This window comes from Nesoenas mayeri (genome assembly GCF_963082525.1).
Source record: "Nesoenas mayeri genome assembly, chromosome: 24".
NCBI lineage: Eukaryota > Metazoa > Chordata > Aves > Columbiformes > Columbidae > Nesoenas > Nesoenas mayeri.
The window spans coordinates 5,993,208-6,019,307 of record NC_137546.1 but is presented as its reverse complement, the minus strand read 5'-3'; the positions used below and the strand labels follow the sequence as shown (position 1 = coordinate 6,019,307).

The window sequence follows — 26,100 nt, the reverse complement described above, 5'->3', positions numbered from 1 at the left end:
CAAGAACAAGAACCCATGGCATTGCTCTGGATACAGGGTGGAAACAGTAAATCTCTTGACATGCCAATTTTACGGCTCTTCCTTGGGAACAGTAGCTATGTGTAAATAATCTAGTTTAAACCGCAAGCTGTAGCGGACGGTCAGACCCCAGAGCTGTAAGTGAATTTGTAAAAGCTCTGGGGCTGTAGAAAGATGTAATCAAATCGAATTATTTAAGGGGGAAAAAATCTACAAACCAGTTGGAATTCTACTAGGGCACAGCACTTAGGAGGGTGGGACAGGTAGTGATAAGTGTTTAGTACTTGTTAAAAGTACTTAGTGCTTATTAAAAGTATTTGATGGTGATGATAGTGCTCCTCACAGTCACAGTTCCACTCTGGCTGCACCCTCTGCTGAAGCAAGACTCCCCGAGGATGGATTTATTTCCCTGTCCTGCGCTGTTCCAGTCCTCCTGTGCATCCTTCCTCAGAGGTCACAAGTTCCTGCCAGTGTCACCCACTTGCAGCACTGAGGGAACAGGGAGGGAGACACATTTGACACGAACCCACCCAAAAAACGGTGTGGAGGTGAGAGGAGATGAAGCAGTGTGTTTTGATGCAGCTGTTTTGCCCAGGCATGATATTTTCTCAAGAGCCCACCACGATCAGGCAGGCGTGTGGCTGTTGAGGAATGTGCAGGGCCCGCAGCTCCCTCTGGGCTGGATTTCGAGATAAAAAAACAGGGAAGGAGGCAACAAAAGCTTTTCTCCTCCTCTGCTCGCACCCCAGCGTAGCTCTGTGGTGCAGCCAACGCAGGTGCTGGGGTATTGCACAAAGACTTGCAGTGAGCAAGGGGAGGGCAGCTAGGGTGATTTCATCTTTTCCTTCTTGTCTTAAAAGCCGGCATGTTCCCTCTCGCTCCCCTCTCCTCCACCTTCCCATCCCTCCCCTCCTGCCAGAGAGGCACCGCAAGGGGAGAAAGGCCAAAGAACATGTTTTTCTGCAGCTGCGCCGTCGTCATTTCGCACTCACAAGCAAGACAGGAATGTTTAGCAAACTGGAGCCATCTGGCCAAGGCACTTCCAGGGCTGTTCAGTGCGGGAGATGAAGGACTGTAGGAAAGCAAAGCATCACGGAGATGATCTGGAGTGGAGAAGAAGACACTGAGCGGGTCCAGGCCGCCGTCACAACAGCTTGGCTTTGGAAGGCGATGCTCTTGGGTGTAGGACAATGTTGCAGCAACCACCTAAAGGGCAAAATAAAGTTGGAAAAAGCTTAGACAATAAATAGTCAAGACACTATTGCAGAAACAAGACCTCTCCACAGTGCTTTGAATGGTGTAAGTGCTTCTAACAAGTGCTCACAGAGGGGCTTCCCATCCACAGGAGAGACAGAAGGTACCACAGTGCCAAAATAAATGCGGAGTAGAATCTTCAAAGCATAAAAACAAATGGACAGAGTAGGATTATGTGCAGAAAAAAAAAAGATGAGACGCTGTTTGGGCAAGAGAAAAGGGGAGAAGTTCTGTGGCAGTGGGGAGCGATAGATGTGGACTGTGGTAATTTAGGAGTAAAAGTCAGGTGTGGAGATTTGGAGACAGCTTGTAGAAAGCATACTTATGGCAGAGAAGAAAATAAGAATAGGCAGGGAATTGAGGAGTTGTGACTTAAACTCAGGTGAAGGGGCAGCAAAGGAATTTGAAGGAAGAAAAAAGAAAACCAAAAGCCTACAGGTACATAGAAAGAGTTTCTGTCCACTAACTCCCAACAGGCTCTGTCACGATGAAGGTGACAATGGCACTGTGGGTCACACTCTGCCTTGCAATGCCAATCCTCACCTGGGGCGGCTGAGGCACAGGTCAGGAAGCAGAAAAAGAATGAAGGAACACCAGAAAAGGGATCCTTCCTGCAAGCGAGGACTTGTTTCCGTGTTTTGGCAGAAAATTTCCGCTTTGCAGCCAGATCTCTGCGATGGAACCAGCGTAATTGAGGCAGGCAGTGAATTATACAGCTAATGAGAGCAGCAGGAGGGTAATGAAGAAGAGGTTGAGGCAAAGGGAAGGCACAGGCTGGAGGAAGAGCTAACAGCAGGAGGAGGCCAGAGCAAAGATCCCAGAGTGTCAGGGGTTGAAGGGCCCTGGAAAGCTCATCCAGTGCAATCCCCCCATGGAGCAGGAACACCCAGATGAGGTTACACAGGAAGGTGTCCAGGCGAGTTGGAATGTCTGCACAGAAGGAGACTCCACAACCCCCCTGGGCAGCCTGGGCCAGGCTCTGCCACCCTCACCCCAAACAAGTTTCTTCTCCTCTTTCAGTGGAACCTCCTGTGTTCCAGTTTGCACCCATTGCCCATTGTCCTGTCAATGGTTGTCAAAGATGCGACACTTCAGAACTGGAAGGCCTGGATGCGCACGGTTCTGATAGGAGCGATGAAGCTGTGATGGGCTGAGGTGATGGATGGGCTGAGGTGCCGGGGCTGAGGTGCCCGGGCTGAGGTGACGGGGCTGAGGTGACGGGGCTGAGGTGACGGGCGGCGGCCGCTCCCTCAGCGCCCTCAGGGGGCGAAGGCGGGAAGCGCCTCAGTGAGGCGGCGGCCAGCGCGCGTGCGCAGCGCTGCGAGCGGCCCGCCCAGGAGGCGCGCGCGCCCCGCCCCGCGCTTGTGTGGGCAGGGCGGGAGGGGCCGCCGCGCATGCGCCCCTTCCCGCCTTTCTCCACTCTCCCGCGCGACGTGGAGGCGCAGGGGAGCGGGGGGGGTGGGCCGGCGTTCAAAAAATGCCCGCGGCTTCCCATTGGCCGGCGGCGCCGCTAGGCCCCGCCCCCTCCCCGCGCGTCGCGGCCACACCCCCCCGCGGTCCCGCCCCCGCCCCTTTGCCCCGGCCGCCCCCCCCCGCCGGTTCCCCCTCCGCCGCCGCCATTAGAGGGGCCACTTTGTGTCCGCCAGGCCTGCTGGTGAGTCCCGCCCCCGGCGCCGCGGCGGGCTGAGGGAGGTGGCGGGCCGGGCCCGGTAGGCCGCAGGGTGGTGCGTGTGAGGCGCGGGGGCGGCCTGGCGGGGCTGCCGGGGGAAAGGGGGAGGCCCGGAGCTCCCCTCAGCGCCGCGCCCCCTCTTGACAGGCCTCACGGGGGGGCTGTCGTGCCCAGTCGCGACAGGCCGCGCGGGCAGCGGGGGCTGCGGCGGTGGGCAGCACGGCCTGCTCCCCCCGGCCAGGCCCAGGGAGGCGGCCCCGGCTCTCGGCTGCCGTGGGGCCGGTGCGGGCGGGCCCGGCGGGGCCCCGGCCCCTCGTCGGTTCTCACAAAGGAGCCACGGGCGCTAAGCCCGCCTCTCCCGGCCTTGACACCTGGAGAACCCCGGCGGCCGTGGCGGGGGAAGGTCAGCGGCAGGAGGGGCTGTTAGGCGTGCGCCGCAAGAAATAATCGCTATTTATAAACTTAGGAAGTGCTTCAGCGCCTGCCGTAGCCTTCCCGCGTTTTGGTTGTTTGGCTGTTTGTTGTTTTGTTTGTTTTGTTTTATTTTTTCCTCCACAAACCCCCTCAGAGGCCAGAGAAGTGCTGCCACTCAAGGAAGAACTCTGTCCAAGACTTCAGTGTGGTTCTGCTTCCAAAAAGCAGCTCTAAATCCCTCTCAGTGCCGCTAGAGATGGATACAGGCCTAAGCGTGAGACTACTGGGTACTCTTGAGCAGCTCCCCAAGAGCCTGTGGTGGTCACAGCCCGGTTAAAGAATGTTAATTACCTTCCTCCCCTCATTGCATGTGCTGCTCTGTAGAGGTTATTAAATTCCAGTCTGGAATGAGACTGTTCCAGGGGGACTTCCATTCCAGGTTCGTTATCCTTGTTGCCCTTCTGGGCTGCGTTTTGGCGGTTAAAACCTTGCAAAGACTTAAGGAGAGAGGAGCAGCCACCAAAATCTAAGCTGGTGGAAACTGATGTAGCTCCTGCTGCGCCAGAGGGGCTCCCCCAGGTCATGGTGCCCCAGGACAGCTCCAGAACAGGGACACTGTTCCGAACAAATTCTTCCTGCAGGTATTTTAACCATTTTCACAGTCACTGGTGACTGCAAATCAAGGGGGGTTGCTCAGCCTGTGCTGCAGAAGTTGGATAATAGGGGATTGGGGGTGTGTTTGCTCCTCTTAAACTGTAGCAGAGACGGACACTTTGTTCATTTCTATGATATTTAGCTCTCAGGCTGCTGAATTATCTCTGGGTTACCAAACGTATCACTTCTCAGTTCTTATCAGGTCTTTTGAGTAATAGTTGCGCTCTGGTTTTCAAGTATGTGAGTTTTGTTTGTTTTCTTTTACCATAAACAGTATTTTTAGCAATAGCTGGCCAGCAGTCTTTGGCAAACATTTATCTTATTGAGGCGGGAGAGGTTGGGAAGTAGTCATGTTTGTAAACAAAGTTGCACTATTAAGCTCCTCCACGTGAGGACAGTGTGTGTAGGGAGAATGGGAGGAGAATAGGGTATCACTGGTGAGTGTCTGTTCTGAGTTTTGATGGACTCACCATCCTCAGGAGTGACTTAAAAAGTTGGTGGATAAAGTGGGAAGTCCTTGGGAAATAAGGAATAGATGGGGGATGAAAACATGCACATCATTTCTGTTGCAGGGGGGAAGAACTTGGTGTAAATGCCTTGAAAACATCTACTGGCTTTTGCACCCTTTCTCCCCCTTACCTGCATATGTATCCTAATTAATTAGCTTTCCAATGCATTGTGCACTTTCCTCAGGTAGTAGCTGCTTGAATTATTTTTGTCTTTAGAATATCTTCTCAGAATTTCTTTTCCCTTTCAATAAAAACTGATGTGTAAATCTTTTCTCAGTGTTTTATTCCAAGTGACCCAGGTTGCTCTGAGGATTTCAACTTCTATGAGGGAGAATTAAAGTTGTTTTACATTGATGGACTCTAATGTGAGGTATGAGTTGTTTTTATATAGACTGCAAGGAAATCATAGCTTTTATTATGTATAGTTTTGTACTATAGAATAATCCATGATGGCTGAATAACAAATAGTTTGGGAGGAGAGTTTATATAGTAGTTTTAAATGTAATCCATCTAAGCAAGGAGGATGTTGCCTATAAAAGGTTCTTACCCTGGTATGTAATGTTAGTGGCCTGAATTTTCACTGAAGTGTCAGTGGTTTGTCAGAATTCATAATGTTGTATCCTGGAATTAAGGTATTTCATCCAAGGCTATGAAACTTTCAGCAGTGGATTTTCATGCTGGAGTAGTTCTAAGTTTGTGGCCTAAATTTGTTAGAAAGCTGAACCCTGCGCACTCGAATACAGGCTGTTTCATTCCTGAGCTGCCTGTGTCAGTGGCAGCACATGGATAATCTGTATCATGGACCATTCAAGCCAAAAATCGTCCAAAAAACTGTTGTTGCGCAGAGATTGTCACCATCACAGTCCTGAGCGTGCTTGTGGAGAGGGATTATTTTTAGACAGCTGTGCAAGCAGGAATTCTGCTTTGTATTAATCTCTTAGCTGAAGTTTTTGTGAGTTTTTAGTTATGATGGGGGTGTGTAACTTAAGTTGTCCAGTACCTGCCTTTGGCTGTGTGTTTGGGACATTTAGAAAAACACCAGGGTGTAGGAAGAGAAGATAATCCAGGCCATGGAAATGATCTGCTGTTATCTTCTGTATAGGTTCAAAGACTGATGGTGAAAGAGTCTGAAACCTCTGGTGGTTTTTATATTGAGTTCTTGGTGGAGGTGAAGCGTGGGTTCTTCCTCGTATTTTTATAAATATCTGTTAAAATCAAGCTGACTCCAAGTTGCTGGTGTTATACCCTGGCAGAGCTGAGGTGCTGAGCTCAGTCCCTGGTGGGGAGGCAGAGCATCAATCTCATTGCAGAAATGTGCTTTGTTTTCTTTTTGCAGTGAAAGCAGCATCCCTGCGTGCAGAAGGGCACTATTTAATATCTGCTTTGCTCTGTAGAAGTCAACGGGATAGGTAAGGTGTAAGTCAGGTTGCATTTGTGGTGTTTGGAGTCTCAGATCCAAATTTAAACCTACCCTGAAATAAAACCGTGTCATTAGATTCTCCTCTTCTTTAGAGAAAGCAAAACTCTCCTTTGGGTCTCTGTGTTGGAATGTGTTTGTAAACGGGAGGTGTGAAGGATTTTTGCCGTGCTCCCCTGAACCCTGATGTGTTTGACTTTCATTGTTCTTCTCCTTAACGCCGAAGGGAAGGAGTAGATGGAAATAGAAACTGTAACGCGAGTCAAGCCAAAGAATTTCTTGCCTGGCAAGCGGTGAGCTCTTGGATCTTTGTATTGGACCCCTGTTCTGCTTTAATTGAAACAAGATGTTTATAATGCTTGTAGCAGCATGGGGCTCGAATAGCTTGTAACAGATCTCTGGGAGACTCCAAGTTGCGAATACAGCCCTTGTAGCTTAATCGGGAAGCAGGTGACTGAAAACCCAGCCTAACTAGGACACCTCCCAGGATATGGAAGTGGTGTGGCCATTGGGATTGGGACAGAGATCACACAAAACTGTTGAAATGGCAGCAAAAGTGATGGGAATGCCAGTTGTGAAGAAATGCTCAGCCAGCTGTGGAATGGGAGTGAATTTCCGAACAGGTTGCCAAGGAAGGATTAGAAGTAGGGACTAACTTGTATTCTGTATTCAGTAATGTATTTTATTCCTTTACACATTTTTAGGCTGTTTTAAATTACTAAGTACTACTGGTCTGACTTAAACAGGACAACAGGCAGCTGGATTAACTGCAGAACTAAGAGAGGCTGGTAAATACTAGAACATCTTGGTGAAGCAGTAACAGGCAATCAGCCAAGAACTTTGAACAGATAGAGTTTGTAAAACAACTTTGTATCAGAGACGTTGCTGGGTTATATATTCTGTGACATCACAGATATTGAGGAGTTTGGTGGTGTCTTCTACCCGAGCTGGATTTTTAGGGGGGAGCTTTGAGGATTTCAGAAGGCCAGAAGTCTTGAAAAAGTTGGCCGGGTTCCCATTTAGAAAGTCATCTTTTTTGCATGTTTGGTTTGGATTTCCATGTTGGCTTTGTGAAAATATTAATATTTCCCGTGCTTTTTTCTGCAGCTTTTGAGTCATATAAATGCTCTTCTGCTCAATTCAGCTTTAGAAACTAGTAGATAATTGCCCAATAATCAATAGCCTGTTCTTGAAAGCCAGTTACTTTGCTTTTTAAGCCTTTCTGATGATAAAACAGTCATTCTTGTTTGCACTGCCTGTAAGGTTGACAGTTTTGGATCTCTCGACACCCTGGCTTCAAATCTGCAAGAGCATAAAAACTTCTTCTAACCTTTTTTGACCTGATTTCTAGCCCTGCGTCATGTCGTATACCAGGCCGTGTCTAAGAGCGCATCAATCACCGGTGTACGTGTCGGGTGACAGTAAGGGGACACCGGAGGGCACAGGATTGGATATGCTTTCTCATTTTTCCATTGCATATTTGTTTTCAATCCGCTCAGCCTGTGCACCCTGCGCCATCCTTGTGACTTGGTGTTTCCAGCAGCCTGACACTTGGCTTTGCCATCTTCGAGACCTGATTTTATCCTGAAATATTTTCCCTTAAATGAGGTTGAAGTCTGAGATAAGCTGGAAAAAATAACCTTATGGCCAGCAGTAGAAGTTCAAGGAGTCAGCCAAACTATGCCTCAAATTAACTGTTTTATTTTCTTTTGCGTGTTCCTGTGTTGGCTACATTGGTGTTGGGACTCCACTCTTCGAAATATTGTCCAAAACGTGTGTGTCTCACCCCCTTTTCCTCCCCTTTTCCTCCCTAAGGATGTGTTGATAGTTCAGGAAGAAATTGGTATATTGTTTTCTAATAGTTCACAGAATGCTACCTGTACATTGATGGCATCTTCCGTTAGTGGCCACTCACTGAGCTGGGAGATTGGACACTATCAACCACTTATGCCAACCTAGAAATCCAGAAAGTTGGGCTTTTTTTGTGATTTATCAGCTCCTTGCGGGCTTAGCAGCTTTGAAATGACTAGTTCATGATAGTTGGGGAACCTGTGAACCTGCAGTTCAAATGACCCATAGGAAAATGTGTGAGTAGCTATGTGAGGAGTTACTATCTGTGCTTTCAAGCAACTTTTTGAAAATATTTTGGATTGTGATGTTTGTTTCATTGCTGATGTGATTATTTTGTTTTCCTGACAGTCAATCAGATTTAAGTGCACATGAGCGTTACCCAACCCTGAAAACCTGCAGCCTCAGTTGATGGCCTCTTCCCACTTTCTAAGCACAATATTTGTCTGACATTTGTGTAAATGCAAACTACAGTTATTACTTTCCAGTTGTTTATTATTGAGAGAGGTTCTTGCAGTCATAGCTGTGTTACGCATTGAAAGATTTCTTAGTTATCCCATACATGAAATAGGATGTCCAGGTAACAGTTGTTTTGGGTGACTTGATTTATCAGTTAAATAAATCTTCTGTTTTAATTGGAGGGACAGAGGGTTTTTTTTATTTGGAGAGTTGGGGTTTTTTATTTACAGGGGGAGAGTTTTTCTGTATTGCTGTTGCAAAACCTTCTAGTCCTAAATTCAAGCCTGTTTGTAGTTGACATTTCACACCCAGCCCAGAAAACTCCTTTTTGAGCCCTCTTTGGAAAGAAATAGGCCAAGCAAGTGCAGGCCTTGGGCTGTGAATCTTTCACAAGGTGGTGCTGGTGACTCTGCTGCTGAGAATATCGGTGCTTTCAAGTCAGTAGGAAATGATCCTCCTGCCCTTTGATTCCCTTGGCTTTTGGAGTACGAGATGATCCATGCAGGGGAATGCAGAGGGAATCAACACGGAATTTCTGCAGGATGTGTCGTAGGCACCGAAGTTATGAATTGTGCTGTGTTAAGTGCAAAAAGACTATCGGGTAGGTTATATGGTGATCTAAACAAAGAGGATTTTTAGAACTTGAGGAATTTCAAGTCAAAGTTGGGAGTATTGTGTTTTCATGCATGTGACATGCACAGTTTAAAAATCAATAAAGCCCAGGACCATGAGCCAGCACTGGGCCCTTGTGGCCAGGAAGCCAATGGGACCTGGGGTGGGTTAGAAGGGGGTGGTCAGTAGGTCAGAGAGGTTCTCCTGCCCCTCTGCTCTGCCCTGGGGAGACCACACCTGGAATCTTGTGTCCAGCTGTGGCCCCTCAGTTCCAGCAGGACAGGGAACTGCTGCGGAGAGTCCAGCGCAGCCACCAAGATGCTGCAGGGAGTGGAGCATCTCCCGTGTGAGGAAAGGCTGAGGGAGCTGGGGCTCTGGAGCTGGACAAGAGGAGACTGAGGGGTGACCTCATTAATGTTTACAGATATATAAAGGGTGAGTGTCAGGAGGATGGAGCCAAGCTCTTCTCAGTGACAACCAGTGATAGGAAAACGGGCAAAGGTTGCAAACTGGAACACAGGAGGTTTTGCGTAAATATGAGAAGAAATTTCTTCATGGTAAGGGTGTCAGAGCCTGGCCCAGGCTGCCCAGGGGGGCTGTGAAGTCTCCTTCTCTGCAGACATTCCAACCCGCCTGGACACCTTCCTGTGTAACCTCATCTGGGTGTTCCTGCTCCATGGGGGGATTGCACTGGATGAGCTTTCCAGGGCCCTTCAACCCCTGACATTCTGGGATTCTGTGACCAGGTCAGCCACAGCGCGCACTTGTACGTGTGTGTGTGTGTGTGTGTTCATGATGGCAGGAAAAGCATCTTTTGTAGCCCCCAACCGATTTCCCTGAGGATGCGGCTGTGATTGCTTATTTTAGGACTCTCCTCAAAATGCTGGCATTTTTTAAAAGGGCTTCAGGCCATGCTTGGTAGGGAGAACATTTGATGCAGAGCTGAAGCCTTAGGGAATTTTACATTTTTCCTCTTGCTTTTCGCACTTGAGGGAGGAAGGTCCCATAAAACAGAGGGGGAGAAGTGCTAGGCTATAGTTCTTGTGTTCTAATTGGCCACTGGTATTTTTTCCCATCCTGAAATTTCAGAAGGAGGCTTCATTCATCTTATTTTGGTTTTGGCATGTAGCATGTTTTGATTTTTCTGTTTTGTCTCAGAAGAAAACGTCCAGCACTGTTACACTCATTTGCTTTTACTGGTGCTGAGACAGGTCTAGTTGACTGTCATTTTTCAGTGTCAAAGGAGAAGTCACAAACATCACAGGAGTGAATCGATTGCCATTAGCTGTCAGAAACGCTGTATTTTGAGGATGGCCAGCAAGATGAATGTATTTTAGAGCATCTCCTGTGAGAATGCCACTTAGCAATGTGTCTTATTCTCCTGAATGGTAGGTTTTGCCATAGGTGAGTGCACCTGATGTGACGCTGTGCCCACCTGGGATTTGGTTTATTAATTTATCAGTTTATTATTTGGGGAGGAGACCTTGTAGATACAATGACGGAGCCTCTTGCATCACCTGTCCTTGTATCCATCCTATCTTAACATGCGTTCCCCTTGGCTTGTCTTTTGCTGCCGCTGGTTTCTGAATGGAAACTACCTCCAGAGCTTGGAGATGGAACAAAAATACTCTGTACAGATGAGCTGAGTTCTGTTTTGCCTGGGAAAACAAGCAAGGCAGAGAGAATCCCTCTGATCTAGTAGGGATCTCCACTGTTGTATAACAAGACTGTATTTTGGGGCGAGAATGCGCAATAATTGAGGTGATATTGATGTGGTACGGAGCGTCTGCCCCTGCAAAGAGAACGCAGCACAAAGTGCTGGAACTGATGGAAGTCGTCTTGAAAACAGTGATGTGAGGTCTCCGCTCAAGAGAGAGGCGCTCAGGCTGGGGAAATGCCTATAGAGGGTGAAAATGTATGGTAAGTGCCTGCCTTCTTGTCTGAGCAAAAGAAAACATCCCGAGTAGGTAGAAACTGGGAGTGTTTTTCTATTTCTCTGTAAGGAAGGGAAGGCAGCAGTGTGGAGCTTGGCCTTGGGATGGAAGGGGGGAAGTGGGTCCAGCTGAGGTTTGCTCTTGAGGTTTGTGAAGGGGGTGGTGAGAGCAAGGAGGGAATGACCCAGTAAACCCTGTGTTTTGCAATGGAAATAGAGGAACTATTAGGATGGGCAGCAGGTAAGAAAGGCTGTAGAAGTGTAATGGTAGTAAGGGGTGAGACTTACCGAGGGTTAAACTAAGCTTAACCTGTTTGGTGTGCATGATGGTGGAGGAGAGTGTGGTAAAGCTTTAAATTTTTTGTAGGAGGTATGGAGACTGCTGTTTTGATGGTTGTTTTCTTGTTCAAGGACTCATTAATTTCTATAAATCGCATGGGGGTTTAGTTTGCGAGGGCCACAGGTTGGGTCCCCAATGTGTGTATTTTCTGCATAACAGATTTAACGGTTTAACTCTTTAGGCTGCTAGAAGCTGGATCAATGTGTCAGCTCCTGCTTTTCCCCAAAGCGAATGACTTACTAGTTACCTCAACGCCTTACATCAGGCACAGTGCAATGTCTGCTTTTCGTTAACGCTTTCTGTTAATTTTAAAAGCTTCTTTATTCTTTCAGATATGTTTTAAAGGAGCAGGCTGCAGGTCTGGCTTACACCTTCACCATTTCTGCTACATCCATAGCACTCAAGTTTGCATACATGTTTTAGCATCTTTGTTGAATGCAATTGTTGATTGTCAGTTATGTTAGTCATGAGCTGTAAGTCATTTATCCTTTTCTTTTTAATCCTTAGTTTGTTAGATACATGGACGTAGATGTTTTTGTTAATTTTCACACCCCATCTTTTCTGTACTTTAGGTTGACTCCTCACTGCACTGTGAAAACCATTAGGAAAAAGTCCTTGGGGTTAAAACCTGGGGCTCCACAGTGTTACCTGCACTTGAGGCTAGAAATTAATTTAAATGGCGACTGATCTGTCTGAAGCTGAACCCGTGCATCATAAGGCGCTTCCACTCTTAACGGGAGCTCAGCTGATCCACACGGACAAGTTAAGTGAGGTAGGGGCTGGCCCGTTCTCCAAGCTTGCCCTCGGATCAGTACTGCTGAAGGTCACTCCGTTCTCTTTCTCCCCCTGCTTGTAGGAAGCTCGCTTGGGAGTCTAATAAACCCTGGAGGTATTCTCCTTCCCCTTCCCTACCTTCCCTCAGACGCTGTATTTGTCAAAATCCTCATCTCATGTAATTTGGAATTGCAGAGAAATGACTTATTTTCTGTAAAATGTGACACTATCCTCTCCTAGTATGCTTCAAAGAAGCTGGCTTGAGGGTCTCTTAAAATCCCGAAAAATCCAAAAGTCACCAGAATATTTCTACATAATGCTGCTTTGATTTACTTTAATCCCATTTCAAAAACGTTCTGGTTATTTCTGGTATCCGTACTGATTATTTTTTTATATACCTTTTCTAGAAAGCTGAAGACGACACGATGCCGATCCGTCGCGCCGTGAATTCTGCTTCCCGGAAAACTCCTCCCAAAAGCAAACCTGCTGAGGGTGAAGAGGTCAAAGCGGGTACGGTAATAGTTCTGTAGTGTTAATGTAGATCCAAATACAGGCTTTAGTTCTGAAACTCCTGAAAAAACCTTACTGCCAGATTAAAATATTACTAATATTACCTATAGGGAGAGGCTGAGGGAGCTGGGCTTGTTTAGTCTGAAGAAGAGGAGGCTTAGAGCTGAGCTCAGCACTCTCCAGAACTACCTGAAGGGCAGTTCCAGCCAGATGGGGATTGGGCTCTTCTCCCAGGCATCAGCAATAGGACAAGGGGCCATGGGCTTCAACTCTGCCAGGGGAAATTGAGGCTGGAGATGAGAAAGCAATTCTGTGCAGAGAGAGTGGTCAGGCATTGGAATGGCTGCCCAGGGAGGTGCTGGACTCACCGGCCCTGGAGGTGTTTAAACTGAGATTGGCCATGGCACTTAGTGCCATGATCTAGTCAATGGGCTGGAGTTGGACCAAGGGTTGGACTGGATGATCTCTCAGGGCTTTTCCAACCCAGTCCATGCTGTGATTCACCCTGACACTCCAGACAGGAAAATATAGCTAAATATAGTCCCTTTTAAGCTTGCACGTTCTTCAGAATAAAGGTAGAAATTGTGATGTTTCCGTAGTGTCAGGAAGATGGCTTGAAATCACAAGGTGGAGTTAACGAGTGGAAAAACATAATATTTAAATATTTTTCTTTGTTTTCCTGAACCAAAAGATTTCACCACAACGTGTCAAAATCTAGTCCAGGATTGATGTGTCTGGTCTTAGCAGCTTCACCCCAGTTTCTCAGAATGTGTCATTTCAGTATCACATTCTGTCAGCGTCACTGATATATATTTTTGCACTTTTCTGAGTTAAAAACCACATAAATCTCAACCCAGGGGAAAATGTGATGTTTCATGGTCCTGATTTCCTCCTCCCCTCCCCACCCAGGCCTCTCTGATGAGGGATGGTTGTAACAGGGACCTTTGGAGTTGAGAAGACTGGGGAGATACGTTCACTGTGAAAATGCTCCATGATTTTTGAAGTTATTCCGGCGTTTGCTGGCTAATTGCACCTTATTGAAGCTCTTTTCAGTACTTTGTTCCCTCCTTAAGTTACATTCAACTCATCTGTTTAAATTAGGGGAAAAAAGAGTTGTCTGGTATGAAATAATTTGGGGAGTGTGTTCTTAAGCTGCTTCTTTTTCCCCCTCTGCCTTCCTGAAGAATAGAGGGTAGTTTTAGGCAGTAACCTGATGCTTTTTCACATCTTTTAGATGCAGAAGCCACTTCTGAGGAGTCTGCCTCTGTCGGAGAAGAACAAGAGAGTGAAACGCTGCCCGCTGCGTCCGCTGAGGCAGAACAGCCAAAGGAACCCGAGAATGAAGGGAAGGAGGAAACAAAGTCCTCAGAAGAAACCAAAAAGGAGTAAGGCTTGTTTAGTGCTGAGTTCGGGAATTTGGGGAGGATTCTGAAGAAAGGGATGTTCTAGAGATGGGGAAATAGGATGGGTCCCTTAAAAATGTGTTCATGTTTCACAGGAGGGAGCTACTGATAAAGTGTAGCTACTGTTCTAGAACACATGTGAGGCTATCAAGACAGGATCCCTTTTTTCCAATAAAACCATCAAAATGTTCTTTAAACTCCTTTCAGCATCAGATGTTCTGGGCCTTTTTTTGTTATTGTTCTACTTGTCAGCTTGTTTTACAGTGTCTTTTGTCTTACTATTGCTTTGTATTTTTCCTAAGCGAGAAGGATCAGGCTAAGGAAAAGGAGAAGAAGGTGAAAAAGACCATTCCTGCGTGGGCTACCCTTTCTGCGAGCCAGCTCGCTAGAGCACAGAAGCAAACTCAGATGGCTGCCACCTCACGGCCCAAAATGGATGCTATTTTAACTGAGGCCATCAGGGTAAGAAGAGACAACTGTTTCTTTTGTTCATCTGTTGCAAAGCAGAGTAATTTGTGCGCCGAAAATCCACAAGCAGGAAATTTACTGTCTTAGACCTCTGTGCTTCAGCCCCGAAGCCCATGGAGCTGAAACGTGAGGCCATGATGATGATGAGGGGCCCTGTAGCTTGTTTATTTGCTTAGAATTTGTTTTCCTCCTGAATTAAATTACTAGAAACAGCTACAATGACATAACCTGTTTGATTGCTATCATCATTTAATTCGCTGTGCCTTCTAGCCATATTTAACTTGATTTACCTTGATTAATCCATCGATTTGATACATGCTTTTTTCAGCATTAACTTCTCCTAATTCAGGACAGATGGCAATACTGTAAACTCGCATTTCAAGGTGGTGTTGGTCTTGGTTTACTGAGTTCCTCCTGGTTGTAAGAAGAGACCTGTGCTGTTGGAGTTGCGCTGCAACCCCACTCCTCTTCCCTTGTGGTTTGGTTTGCAAGCGGTCTGGACTCCATGATGGCCTTTCCAGCTGCTGTACCTTCAAAACATGAGCTTCAACTTCATTTTTTTTACTAGTTTATCAAATTCAATCCTCCATCTTCTTCTAAAAAAAATTGGCAACTTGTTCTGACTTAGTGATGACTCTGAGATTAGCAAAATGCCTCACAGCTTTGCAGTGTTGGTTTGTCAACAGGTGACTGTATTTTGTAGTAGCGTGTAGTATTTATGCCATTACTTCTAAGCTCTGCAGGACTGGGGAGCAGCTGACATGCACTTGCTGTCACTTAACTTGCTGTGTTAAGTATTTTGTTAGTCATATTTTATCCTCTTGAGTCGTTGTGGGGAAAAGGCCAGCCCTGGCATGCTGTGCTGATGTGCATCCATTCAATCTCTGTTCTTCCAGCCCCACAGCAAGATAATTGCAGCACAGGTGGTTTCTACTAACTTTTCCCTTCTGTTTCAGGCATGCTTTCAAAAGAGCGGTGCGTCGGTCGTTGCGATACGGAAATACATCATCCACAAATACCCTTCTCTGGAGCTGGAGAGGAGAGGCTACCTTCTAAAACAGGCACTGAAACGGGAGCTGGAGAGAGGAATCATTAGGCAGGTAAGAGCTGCTCATGGTATTTACTTAATCACACAGGAGTTCCTTAAACTCTGCTAGCACATGTCCGAGGTGATCGCCTTCTCCCTCCTGGAGGTTAATCAGCCTCTGTCTCTGCTTTGTTAGACACCGATAGAATTTCAACACGATTCTGTCAATCAAATACCTTGCACGGTTGGCTTTTGTGCAATTTTTGCCCGTTTCTTGCTGTTGTGTCATATAGCATTGCAGCAGCGTGTGTCTTCAACATCATTCCTGCAGCAACATGTTTCTTTTACCGCTGTAATTTACTGGTTTTTGATCTTACTGAAGTGTCAGCGGGTTCAAATCAGGCCTTTGCCATGACAGCCCATGGCCAGGGTGACAGTGCCTTCCAAATCTGTGTAACAATGTCACTTATTCTCTTTCAAATTGTTATTATTTGGTGTTACTTTGTTAAAGATTGAAGTGGACTTTCTTTCGCACTAGGTGAAAGGAAAGGGAGCTTCTGGGAGCTTCGTGGTGGTGTCTAACGCAGGAAAAACTGTTCCAAAAGCCAGAGACAGAAAGGTAAGGTGGATTATTTTAAACAATACTTAGAGAAATCTTTGTGGGTTGCACTGGAAAACATGTATCTTACAATATGCAGTCTAACCCCAATGGCATTCTACTCCTTCCCCAAGTATGGTAATTAAAACACCCATTCCTCTAAAACCAGAGTCAGAAAGCTAGTATGTGAAACTAAAACCAAGTAGAATAATCAAAATCTTAGTTTTAAAATGCTTACGTTAAACCCCTAGGCTTTGGTTCAGGGGCAGAAAACTCAATAACCATGAAGCTCCTCTTGTGTCTTTACCTGTTAGAGAGAGAGAGATCAGGTATTGTAAGAGAGTTCCATGCTACTGCTGTTTCTGTTATATCTATTATATGGATAAATGGAAGATTTCGGGACTGACAGATGAACATTTATCCATCAGCTGTGAGGGCGGAGGAAGAAAGAAGAAAATGTCCTAAGGCTTCTGGAAGAAAGCTGCTAATATTGGGTGTATATTGGTTTGAGGTTGTGAAATGTGATGTGGCTTTTTGGGGATGTTTTTGGGCCTAGTCCTCACAATTAGTGGTGGTTCCAGCATCTCGGTTCTCCACTCCCTGTTGTGCTGGGTGTATGAACGACGTTTTTAACACTGCGGTTACAAAATGTTTAACTGGAGTTACTGTTCCCCTTGCAACTTAGACAAGTGAACCCAGAGAGTGTTGTAACACCCTGGTGCTTATCTCTTGGCTACTGGGGAGACCAAAAAGCCCTAAAACTGAGGGAAATGGTGACATGTTTGGTACTATGGCACTGAGGGAGACTCACTGCAGTGTAGCATCTTTTGAAGTAGTTCGAGTAGGGCACCTGACAGCTGCTAACACCTCATATCGGAGTCTTTGTTCCTAGTTACATCCTCTGTGTTGCGGCAAAATGAATAACTTGCTTTTGTTTTCGGTGAATTGAGCTCACAGTTGAGCAGCTGTGTGGGTGAGCAGCACCCTCACCAGTCTGACCATTTGCAAAGCTGTTGTTCAGCATCAAAATCATTGAATTTCAGCACATTTCCTCACTGGTTTTCTATATAAAGAACAGATCATTTTTTTTCTTCTGATTATCCCTTCCTCGTGGTATCAAAGTGAGGGAGGACAATTCAGGAGAAGAGTGGTGGCTTCAATCAAGATTTCATTCTGTTGAGTGAAAAAACAATGGACTCTTGTCCAGCTGTTTGTTTTTGGGAAGATTTGACCTGTGTAAACAGGTCTTGCCTTTGATGGTTCTTATATAATTTTTACCTATCTCATTGAAGGGCAGCAGAGGAAAATGCCTATAAAAAGAGGAAGGAAACCATTAAAAATATCGATGATGTTAAGTACTCAGTAATTTATATTTGTAAAACTTTCCTAACTTTCCTAGGAAAATTCCAGCTAAAGTTGCTCTATTTTACTTAAGCTGCTAAATTTTTTAAATTGTTAAAGAAGTTGATCTTTCCAGATCTGTGACCAGTGTCAGGAGCACTTTGTGCATTGCTGGCTCAGAAAACCCAGAGTTTTAGGCCCCGCTGATGTGTAAAAGTATGTGTATTTCAGAAAAGCACTTCCACTTCGACCGCAGAGCAACAGGTCAAGCTGGAAGACATCCTGCCACTGGCTTTCACCCGCCTTTGTGAGCCCAAGGAAGCTTCGTACAGCCTGATCAAGAAATACGTGTCTCAGTATTACCCCAAACTCAAAGTAGATATAAGGTAGGTGCAGGAATACGCTTCTGCAAGGAGAGAAGCGGTGAAATGCGGCCTTCCTCTGGCTTTGCCTCGCTGCCCCGTGATTTAATTCGGTATTTCAGCAGGCAGGTGGTGCTCTGCTTTATAGAACCTGCCAGAAAGCTTGAGGAAAAGCCTTTTGTCGCATCCCTCCACACCCGATTGTTGTTCCTGACACCGACAGCAGCGTTTCCCTCCACGCTTTAACCAAAACCAGGTCCCTTTAGCTGCATGGATGTGAAGGCTTCTCCTTGGGATCTTGTCCCGCCTGGTTCTGGATGCTTTAGCTGCCACACGCTTGCAGTAATCTTTAACTTTGCCCATAGGGAGTGGGTTAAGGCTTGGGGAGGAAGCAAATTTAAGAAAACCCTGTGCGGCACCTCTTACAGGGGCTGATAGTCGGTCCCTTGTTTGTCTGCGAGCTGACTCATTGCCCGCTGAGCCCAAATGTGCTTTTCAAAATGAACAAATCCTTCCAAGTGAAGCTTCTCCGTTTCTGGATACGCAATGACACCCGACAAGCGTTGCAGTTGAATTTCCGCTAACGCACATTGTTCTCCTCATGTAATCAGCGCTTGCTGACAGATCTCCATTTAAAATGTCTGTATGTAGGCAGATACTGCTTGTAAATACCGCTCTGCTCACACTCTGTGTAAAGCGTTGTTTCTCTGTTTGTTTTTTAAGCTGTCAGTGTGTGTCAGTAAAGCTTTATCCTCCTGTATTTCAGACCCCAGCTGTTGAAGAATGCCCTGCAGAGAGCTGTAGAGAAGGGCCAGTTAGAGCAGATCACAGGGAAGGGAGCGTCTGGGACATTCCAGGTCAGAGCCAGAGTTCATCTCCTTTTATTGACTGTACCGACCACGAGCCTTGGATACAAGTTAACACACCCTCTCCCCCTGCCCGGTTTTATTGGGTACACCTTTCTTTAGCAGCCTGAGCTGTCAAACTGAAGCGGTAGGACTCTTATTCTCCTCTCGGTCTACATTTCTGGAGCAGACCTCCCTGCCTTGCTTAGCATGCTCCACACGCTGCCTCAGCTCTGACTCACTAGCACAGTAGGGGAGATGGTGGGGTAAGATTTCCTTTCCATCGCTAATTTTGAGTGCAGTAGGTACCCCAGATGTGTGCAACGTATTTATTTTTTCTCATGTCTGTGCTGTACAAGTTCTCTTGGATACATTTGGTCTGTGGGATGGGGCAAGATCTGGTTTATTTCCTTCCCTTAGATTTCCACATCCTTGCAGCGTATTTGGGGGCTAGGACAATGTGTTACTGATAGAAACCACTCCAGGCTAATTGACTGAACAGGCCTGTCCTCCCAGGTGAAACTGGGAGAGAAGCGTTCCCTGTGCAGTGTTTTAATATTAAACGTATCTGTGCTAATGCAGGAGCGCCGACCCACCTGGTGCAGAGGAGCTTGTCCTGACCTGGTTTGGGAGAATTTTGTCTTGATGCTTTTCTCTTCCTCCTTGGAAAATAGCTGAAGAAATCAGGGGAGAAGCCCCTGCTGGGTGGGACTCTGATGGAAGATGCCATCCTGTCGGCTATTGTGGCCATGAACGAACCGAAGACCTGCTCCACCACAGCGCTGAAGAAGTATATCCTGGAAAACCACCCAGGGACCAACTCCAACTTCCAGGGTAAAGTACCGATCTGCGTAACGCTTCCCTTGTACGTGCTGCAAGAGAGTCCTGGAGCTGCAGATGTGTCTGTGCAGCACCTTTAACTCTTCTGTTGAGCTCGCTGGGGAGCTGACAGCTGCTCGGCCCTTTGTGCTGCAGCGATGCTCAGTGGTTTGAATTCCCATTAGCTCCTTTCAAGCCTGACAAAGGGTAATTTGAGATGTGATGCACGGCTCTCTTGTCTATAGCACGTTCCCAGGAACAAGGAATAGTATTTGAGTACTTTATTGTTCTTAAATCACGAAACTGATTTCATCTGTCTCTTTTTTGGAAGGCTACAGATGCTTTTTATTTTGAGAAGTTGCATAGTCTAACTCTAAAAAAAAATCACAAGCATGTCTCTCACTGTTTTGTTCGAGGTCCTTCTTTGGCTCTGATTTTAAAAGGTCAAGCAAGTGAGGAGAGAAATAATCCTGTTGTTTTTTGGGAAGGGATTTGGCTTGTCTTTGTTCCCAGAAACAACACTAATGTCTGTTTTCACTTTTGCATTAGCAGAAGTGATATTAACAGAGATTTCAAGCATGTCTTCAAATCTTTTATTTGCGTTATTTGATCTGAGCCCTGATGTGGTTGTTTATCTGAGGCTGGGACTCACCTGAAGCAGGATGAGCTCACAGCAATCTCTCCTAGAGTCAAACCTAAAAGCAGATCAGCTTGTCGCTGCAGTGTCACCGCGCTGGTGCCATCCCTCGGGATATGGGGCTGGAGATTGTCCATCCCGCGCTCTTCACCTGCAGCACAGCTGTTTGATGCAAAAACTTCCCGACACATGGAGAAACACAGGTTCCCTCATGGGCTAAAGACATAGCCCGAGGCCTTCTGCCAATTAGAGACTGATGTCTAATGTGACTACTTAATCTTGGGGCAGGGAAGAGAGTTTCCAGGCTCACCAAGCCCTTGCATGACTTATTTTCAAGACCACTGGAAATTTCCCTGGTCCTTGGAGGCCTGTGTTTAACCAGCCTCCAATGCTTGTCAGTCTTGCAAGTCGGATAAGGAAATTTCAGCTCGCAATCTGTTGTTTTCTTTCTCCTTCCATTGCATAAAAGGAATTTTGATGATCTCTGCTCTGTTTTAAGAGCAACCGGAGGAAGATCCGGTGAGATGTAAAAGCAGACGGATACGCGATGTGCTCTACATTTCTCTCCATTTTATATCTTATAACTGGAGTCAAATCCTTTACGTGCTGCTATTGATCTTTAGTATCCAAAGTAAAACCACCCTTATGTTTTATGTGTTGCTCCTGTTTATAAAAGTTTGCATTTTTTAAAGTGTTCTTGAACTAGGAGGATCCTAATGTTGCAACAGTAGTAATTTAATGGATACAATCAGGTCAATTAGCTGTGCAAGCTCTTCCAGTGCCCTTCAAAGTAAAACATTGCGGCAGACGTAACCTGTAAGCTGGTGCAAGTATGGCACTGTCCCAAGTCATTCTCCTGCTGTGAAATGTCAGTTCTTGAGAAAAGCCCATTTTGGGAGCGTCGAATAAGTGGTTGGAGTGAATACCTGTGTGTTAATCATACAGAACAGGTCAGATGACAGTTCAGCCAGCGTGTTTCTTTGTATTTTTCTCTATTTCTCAAGTGAACCTGCTGGAGGGCAGGCCTTGCTGTGCCTTTCGTTTGGAGGGAGCTAAACATGTAAACGGACCCTCTAATTCAAGCTGAAAATGGATCTGAGCTCACTAAACAAGTTCTGCCCTTTGTCAGGGTCAAAGGTCCTGTGTATTTGCACAGTTTTGGTTACAATTCTTACCTGGTGCACAATGGAACATAAGACTGGAATCAAAAGTGTATTTGTTGTATTTCTAGACCAAATATTCTCCCTTAAAAAACACAATGGGGAAAGATAACCCACATATAAAACTTAGAACGAGATGATGGCAAAAACAGGGTAATGAGTTGTTTTAAAAACACTTTGGAGAACAGGCTGAAGAAAGCTGAGACTTGGGGTAAGTTTGGACAGAAGTAGTTCCATGGTGCTGTTGAATGCATTTATAAAGGAGGATCCCTGCATCGTGACATCAAAAACCTTCTCTGTTCTTGACTCCTTCCTTTGGAGAGTTTAAAACCACACTTGCTAAGTGTTCAGGAGCAAACACTTGTATCTTCCTGAAAACTAATGGCAAGAGGATTTCCCCTTAAATAAGACACATCAGGACTTCTAAACGCAGCGCTCTGGCTGGGTCTGACACACAGCAGCTGCTCTTTGAGTGCAGAAAGAAGCACGCGGTGTCCAAACTATTCTACGCTATTTTTTTGTTATATATCTTCGCAAGCCTTGGGTCTCCAGAGCTGTTTCATTCCTCTGCAGGTGTCCTGTGCAAAGGAGGCTTCATCCTGACTCACCAGCTCTGATTTCAGAGGGCATGCAGAGAGCAGGAAGGTTAGACAAGTGGGTAAAGATAGTAATACGGCCTTTCTCTGATTTTATTGTCTTTTTTCTGTTCTTCACAGTGCATCTACTGAAGAGAACCCTGCAGAAATGTGAGAAGAATGGCTGGATGGAGCAAATTTCTGGGAAGGGCTTCAGTGGAACATTTCAGCTTTGCTTCCCTTATTATCCGAGGTAAAGAATTTGGCTGTAAAATGATGTTGGAGATCAGTGTCATGTAGGGCAGCCAGAGAGCAGTGCTGAAGTTCAGAGACCGACCTCCTATTTAGAGGGAAGTTTGTGGAGGGTTTAATAACTGATGAACCACAACACTGTCACCTCTACTCTAGAAAATGACATTACTTGGGTGTCTGACTATGTGCGAACATCAAGTTGATTTCATTAGCAAAGGAAGCTTTGAAGGGCAATTAAAAATATTAGGATCTGTTCCCAGATACGCTCTCATAATGCTTTTTTTTGCAGGATGGGGGGCTATTTAAACATTCCCGTGCTAAAACAAACTCATGTGAGCAGGTAGAGCGTGTTGTTCTTCATGCAAGGATGTTCACAAGGAGTTGGACCCAGCTGTTTGCCTTTCTTGCTGCTGGTGTGGAGGAGAGCTGGGAGGAGGGCGATGGCCTAGATTAGCTTCTGTGGCACTAAACCTGCCTTTTTCTTCCCCTTCTGGGAGTGTATATTGTGCTGGAGCACACACAGCCCAGGGACGGTGACTTAGTGTCCCACAAAGAGCCAAGTGGCAGTGTAGCCACTCAAATCTCTGCTTCCCCACCCTCTTTTATTACATACATGCAAAGTCCTTGGTGTTTTCAGCTTGTGTTAGAGTCGCTGAAGTCTGATCTTGTCCCTTTGCTGTGCTTGCGCAGAAGGAGTGATGAGGAGAGAACTGGAGAAAAGGCATCTTTAGGGTTGGGACGTTCCTGGTGATTTACAAGCTGTTGTATTTCTGTTGTTGCAGGGACTAAATAATGTTGGGGTTAGAAGTTTGGGGGTTTTTCTGGATTAGGCTCCAAGCTGTAACCTCGAGGGAGGATGAGAGCCAGGGTCACCCACGGCTTGCTGGAGTCGTGTCCTTAGATAAGTTCCGCTCTGACAAGAACCCTCTTGTAGCCCAGATGTGCTCTACCCAGAGAAGCAGCAGGATGAGGACTCTGAGGAATCCGATGAGGAAGAGGAGGAAGAATCTGAGGAGGAAGAAGAATCTGAAGAGGAAGAGTCTGACGAGGAGGAGCCACCACCAAAGAAGAGGTACAGCAGCGTGGGAGATAAATGGGCTCCTTTAGATGAGATAAAAGTGACTGTCACTGCAGTAGAGTGCGGGCGTTTGTCTCTTGCCATGGTTATTTGTCCACAAGGTTGTTGTTCAGGACACATTGCAAGAAGAAGTTTCTAATTCTAATCCTGCCAGGATCAGGATTTCTTCAGGACGTGCGTAGTCAGCAAAAGCAACGTCTTGCTCTGGAGATACTCATCTCCATTATTCCATAATTTAAAAACCTCTTTTATTCCTCCAGATGAGCCTGTGTTTATTCTTTGTATCGCCTTTGGTCTCCTAAAGTCGCCTTTTGTGATTTACAAAAGTGTGACGTTTCACACGGGCCTTTTTGTATTTATTGTTTCCTTAGGAAAACTTTTCCCTGCGGTGTTGTTTGCAGTTCTGTAGGCAGATATGAAAACTACCTTCCTCAGAACGCGGATTTGAGAGAAGTGTTTGAGTACAGAATTTCCATTTAGAGAGCAAAGAGAGCACTTAGGTCTCTGAATTGTTCTGACAGCCGACTTTGATTCATTGTCATTATTTGTATGTTTATTTGCCTAACGAAGGAGCTCGAAACCTGGCTGGCAGAGCACGGTGGGGACTGGGGAGTGCTTAGCGTGGCAAGATCCGCCAGAGTTCTTGCTCTTTGGGATTTAGCTAATGAAACGTACTGCTGCGGAAAGGAACGTCCGTGGCGAAGAGCGAGGATGCCAAGATCTGCTTCGTTTATGCAAATTGACAAGAGCAGCTCTGCTCCGGGTAGCATTTTGCGTCTCCGCTCAGATCTTGTGCTGTCTCTCTTTCTGACAGGATGCAGAAGAGGCCGCCTCCGAAATCCCGGAGCAGAGCCCCTCCAATGAAGCCGAAGCCAAGAAAAACCCCCGCGGCCCGTCGGGGGAAAGCAAAGCCCCCTCCCAAGGTTAAAACCCCTGCTAAGAAAGCCAAACCAGCAGCCCCAGCCATCAAGAAACCCTCTGGTGGCAGCTCTTCCAAGAAACCAGCAGCCGGCGGGAGGAAGGAGGTGAAACCCTCTGCCAAGGGCAAATCCACCATGAGGAAATCTCTCCGGGCAAAAAAGTAAAATCTTTCCAGTGTCAGGGAATCCCGTGGTCAAACCCACGCTCTTGTTTTATAAGTCAACGTGCATTTGTATTTTAGTTCTGAAGCTTAAACACTTCTTTATTATTTTTTTTTCTTGAATGATGGGGAAAAAGCTGAAAACTAAATCAAACCAACCCGAGCATTCGTTAGGTCTCAATGCTGTGCCTCGTACCTGCCCCTCCCCGGAACAAGTCATCTTTAGTTTCTGCAATAATTTTAGGACTTTTCTAGGACGTATATAATCTGTACATTCTACAGTGTTCCTCTTGGCTTTGGTGGGGGGGGAGGGTTGGCTTTGAAAAGAAATTCTTCAAAGAAGATCTTTATATCTTTAGACAGCAGGAACAGGATGATTGGGGGAGCGTGAGTCTTAAGGAGAAGGTACAACGGCAGAAGAGTCCTCCCTAGATCCCCCCTGCATGACGAGGTCCTTAACGCTTCCGTGGCGAAGCGCTGTAAATACAGCACTTGCACTGAGTCCCCGAGGTGCTTCTTTCCGCGCGGCCGGTGGAGCGACAGGCCGAGGAGGCGGCACGTTTGGTTCCTTCCAACCGGCCAGGTTTGTTTGACGGTGAGTCAGATCTCCAGCGATTTCCACTGCTGGTCTGACGCCCGAGGGGCTCCCAAAGGGTTCATTCTCGGCTCGGCGGGTGATTTGAATTAGTGTTTCCGATGCCACTTCTGTTATCTTCAAACCAAAATATATAAAAGTCTTCTTGAATCCAACTTTCAAATGTTTTTAAGAGATGAAGAGCCTGAGTTTTGTCAACTCTTGTTTACCCTTTTTTAAAGAAAAGTTGGAGCGCTATACAATTGCTAATGTAGAGATGTTGATAAGTGAAGAACATGCCGTTTGCTAAAATAAAATGAAACTAGATTCCAGGCTTGCTTTGTGTGTCCTTTTCTCTTCCTCGCCACAGCTTTCTCCTCCTAGAAATGCAGAGAGGAGGGAATTTCAGTCATGGTGAACTGCTGCAGAGAGAAACATTTATTAAAAGTACAAGCTCCGTAGCTGGATGGACTCATGACTTTTTTCTTCCCTATTTTCTCTGGAGACAAAGGTGAGCGAGGAAAAAGCCACTCAGTTTAAACCTCTTGCTGCTCCTCTTCTTCCTCTGCCTCCGAAGATGCTGGAGGGAGTGGAGCATCTCCCGTGTGAGGAAAGGCTGAGGGAGCTGGAGAAGAGGACACTGAGGGGTGACTTATTCATGGGGGTCAATATGGAAAGGGTGAGTGTCAGGAGGATGGAGCCAGGCTCTGCTGGTGACAACCAGTGACAGGACAAGGGGCAATGGGTGCAAACTGGAACACAGGAGATTCCACTGAAATTTGAGAAGAAACTTGTTCCCAGTGAGGGTGTCAGAGCCTGGCCCAGGCTGCCCAGGGGGTTGTGGAGTCTCCTTCTGTGCAGACATTCCAACCCGCCTGGACACCTTCCTGTGTAACCTCATCTGGGTGTTCCTGCTCCATGGGGGGATTGCACTGGATGCACAGCTTTCCAGGTCCTTTCCAACCCCTGACACTCTGGGATTCTGTGATTCCTGTCAGTGGACAGTGAGGACAAAAAACCAGCAGAAATCTTCCCCTCCATGCCCTGCTCAGCAGCCAGTGTGCAAAACACGCTGCAAAACACTGTGCCACGTCTGTCCCTCCCTCAGACAGGGCACGGCTGGTGATTTCAATGTGACCTGACAGGCTTCTCGTTAACGTGCTTTTGCAAAGAACTTTGCACATACCGTGCAGAGAGGAGTAGAAGTACCTCCAGAAGTAAAATGCCAAAAAAAAAGATAGAATAGTCTTATAGAATGTATTATTTTCAGTTGCCATCCCCGTGTGCTGCCACTAATGACTGGGAGCTTAAAAAACTTGTAGAAATGCCCTAAATTGTTCACAGCTCTGTAAGGAGGGTGCAAACAGCAGGTTAAGGAAAATCACAGCTGATATGGAACTGAGTGAAAGCCCCCATCTAAGAGTAAATCCACAGGGCTGTAAAGCAATTAGAATCGTTAGTTAATGGCT

At 46.4% G+C, this 26,100-nt stretch overlaps 1 protein-coding gene across 5 annotated transcripts; it reads left to right on the top strand.

The window, feature by feature from the left end:
* The first annotated feature begins 2,725 nt into the window (after positions 1-2,725).
* HP1BP3 (heterochromatin protein 1 binding protein 3) lies at positions 2,726-24,951 on the top strand. Of its 5 annotated transcripts, none has more exons than XM_080358676.1 (14): positions 2,726-2,926; positions 11,700-11,899; positions 12,309-12,411; positions 13,646-13,796; positions 14,117-14,276; positions 15,239-15,382; positions 15,848-15,928; positions 17,480-17,634; positions 18,377-18,467; positions 19,130-19,289; positions 21,788-21,899; positions 22,833-22,970; positions 23,791-24,001; positions 24,417-24,951. In XM_080358676.1, exons 2-14 carry the CDS (start codon positions 11,804-11,806, stop codon positions 24,432-24,434), a joined length of 1,620 nt encoding a protein of 539 aa, XP_080214802.1. In that variant the 5' UTR covers positions 2,726-2,926; positions 11,700-11,803; the 3' UTR covers positions 24,435-24,951. The 5 variants fall into 5 exon arrangements, with proteins under 5 accessions (XP_080214802.1, XP_080214799.1, XP_080214798.1 ...); XM_080358673.1 differs by adding an exon at positions 5,855-5,927 and having other exon boundaries at positions 2,727-2,926; positions 23,791-24,951; XM_080358672.1 differs by having other exon boundaries at positions 2,728-2,926; positions 23,791-24,951.
* Positions 24,952-26,100: the final 1,149 nt, after the last annotated feature.

What these genes read in the sequence shown, in the direction of transcription:
- HP1BP3 (XM_080358673.1), top strand. Translation starts at nt 11,804, where the DNA reads ATGGCGACTGATCTGTCTGAAGCTGAACCCGTGCATCATAAGGCGCTT. An exon ending in TCAGAAGAAACCAAAAAGGA is followed by an intron (nt 13,797 to 14,116) that starts GTAAGGCTTGTT and finishes ATTTTTCCTAAG; the next exon opens with CGAGAAGGATCAGGCTAAGG. An exon ending in GACCAACTCCAACTTCCAGG is followed by an intron (nt 19,290 to 21,787) that starts GTAAAGTACCGA and finishes TGTTCTTCACAG; the next exon opens with TGCATCTACTGAAGAGAACC.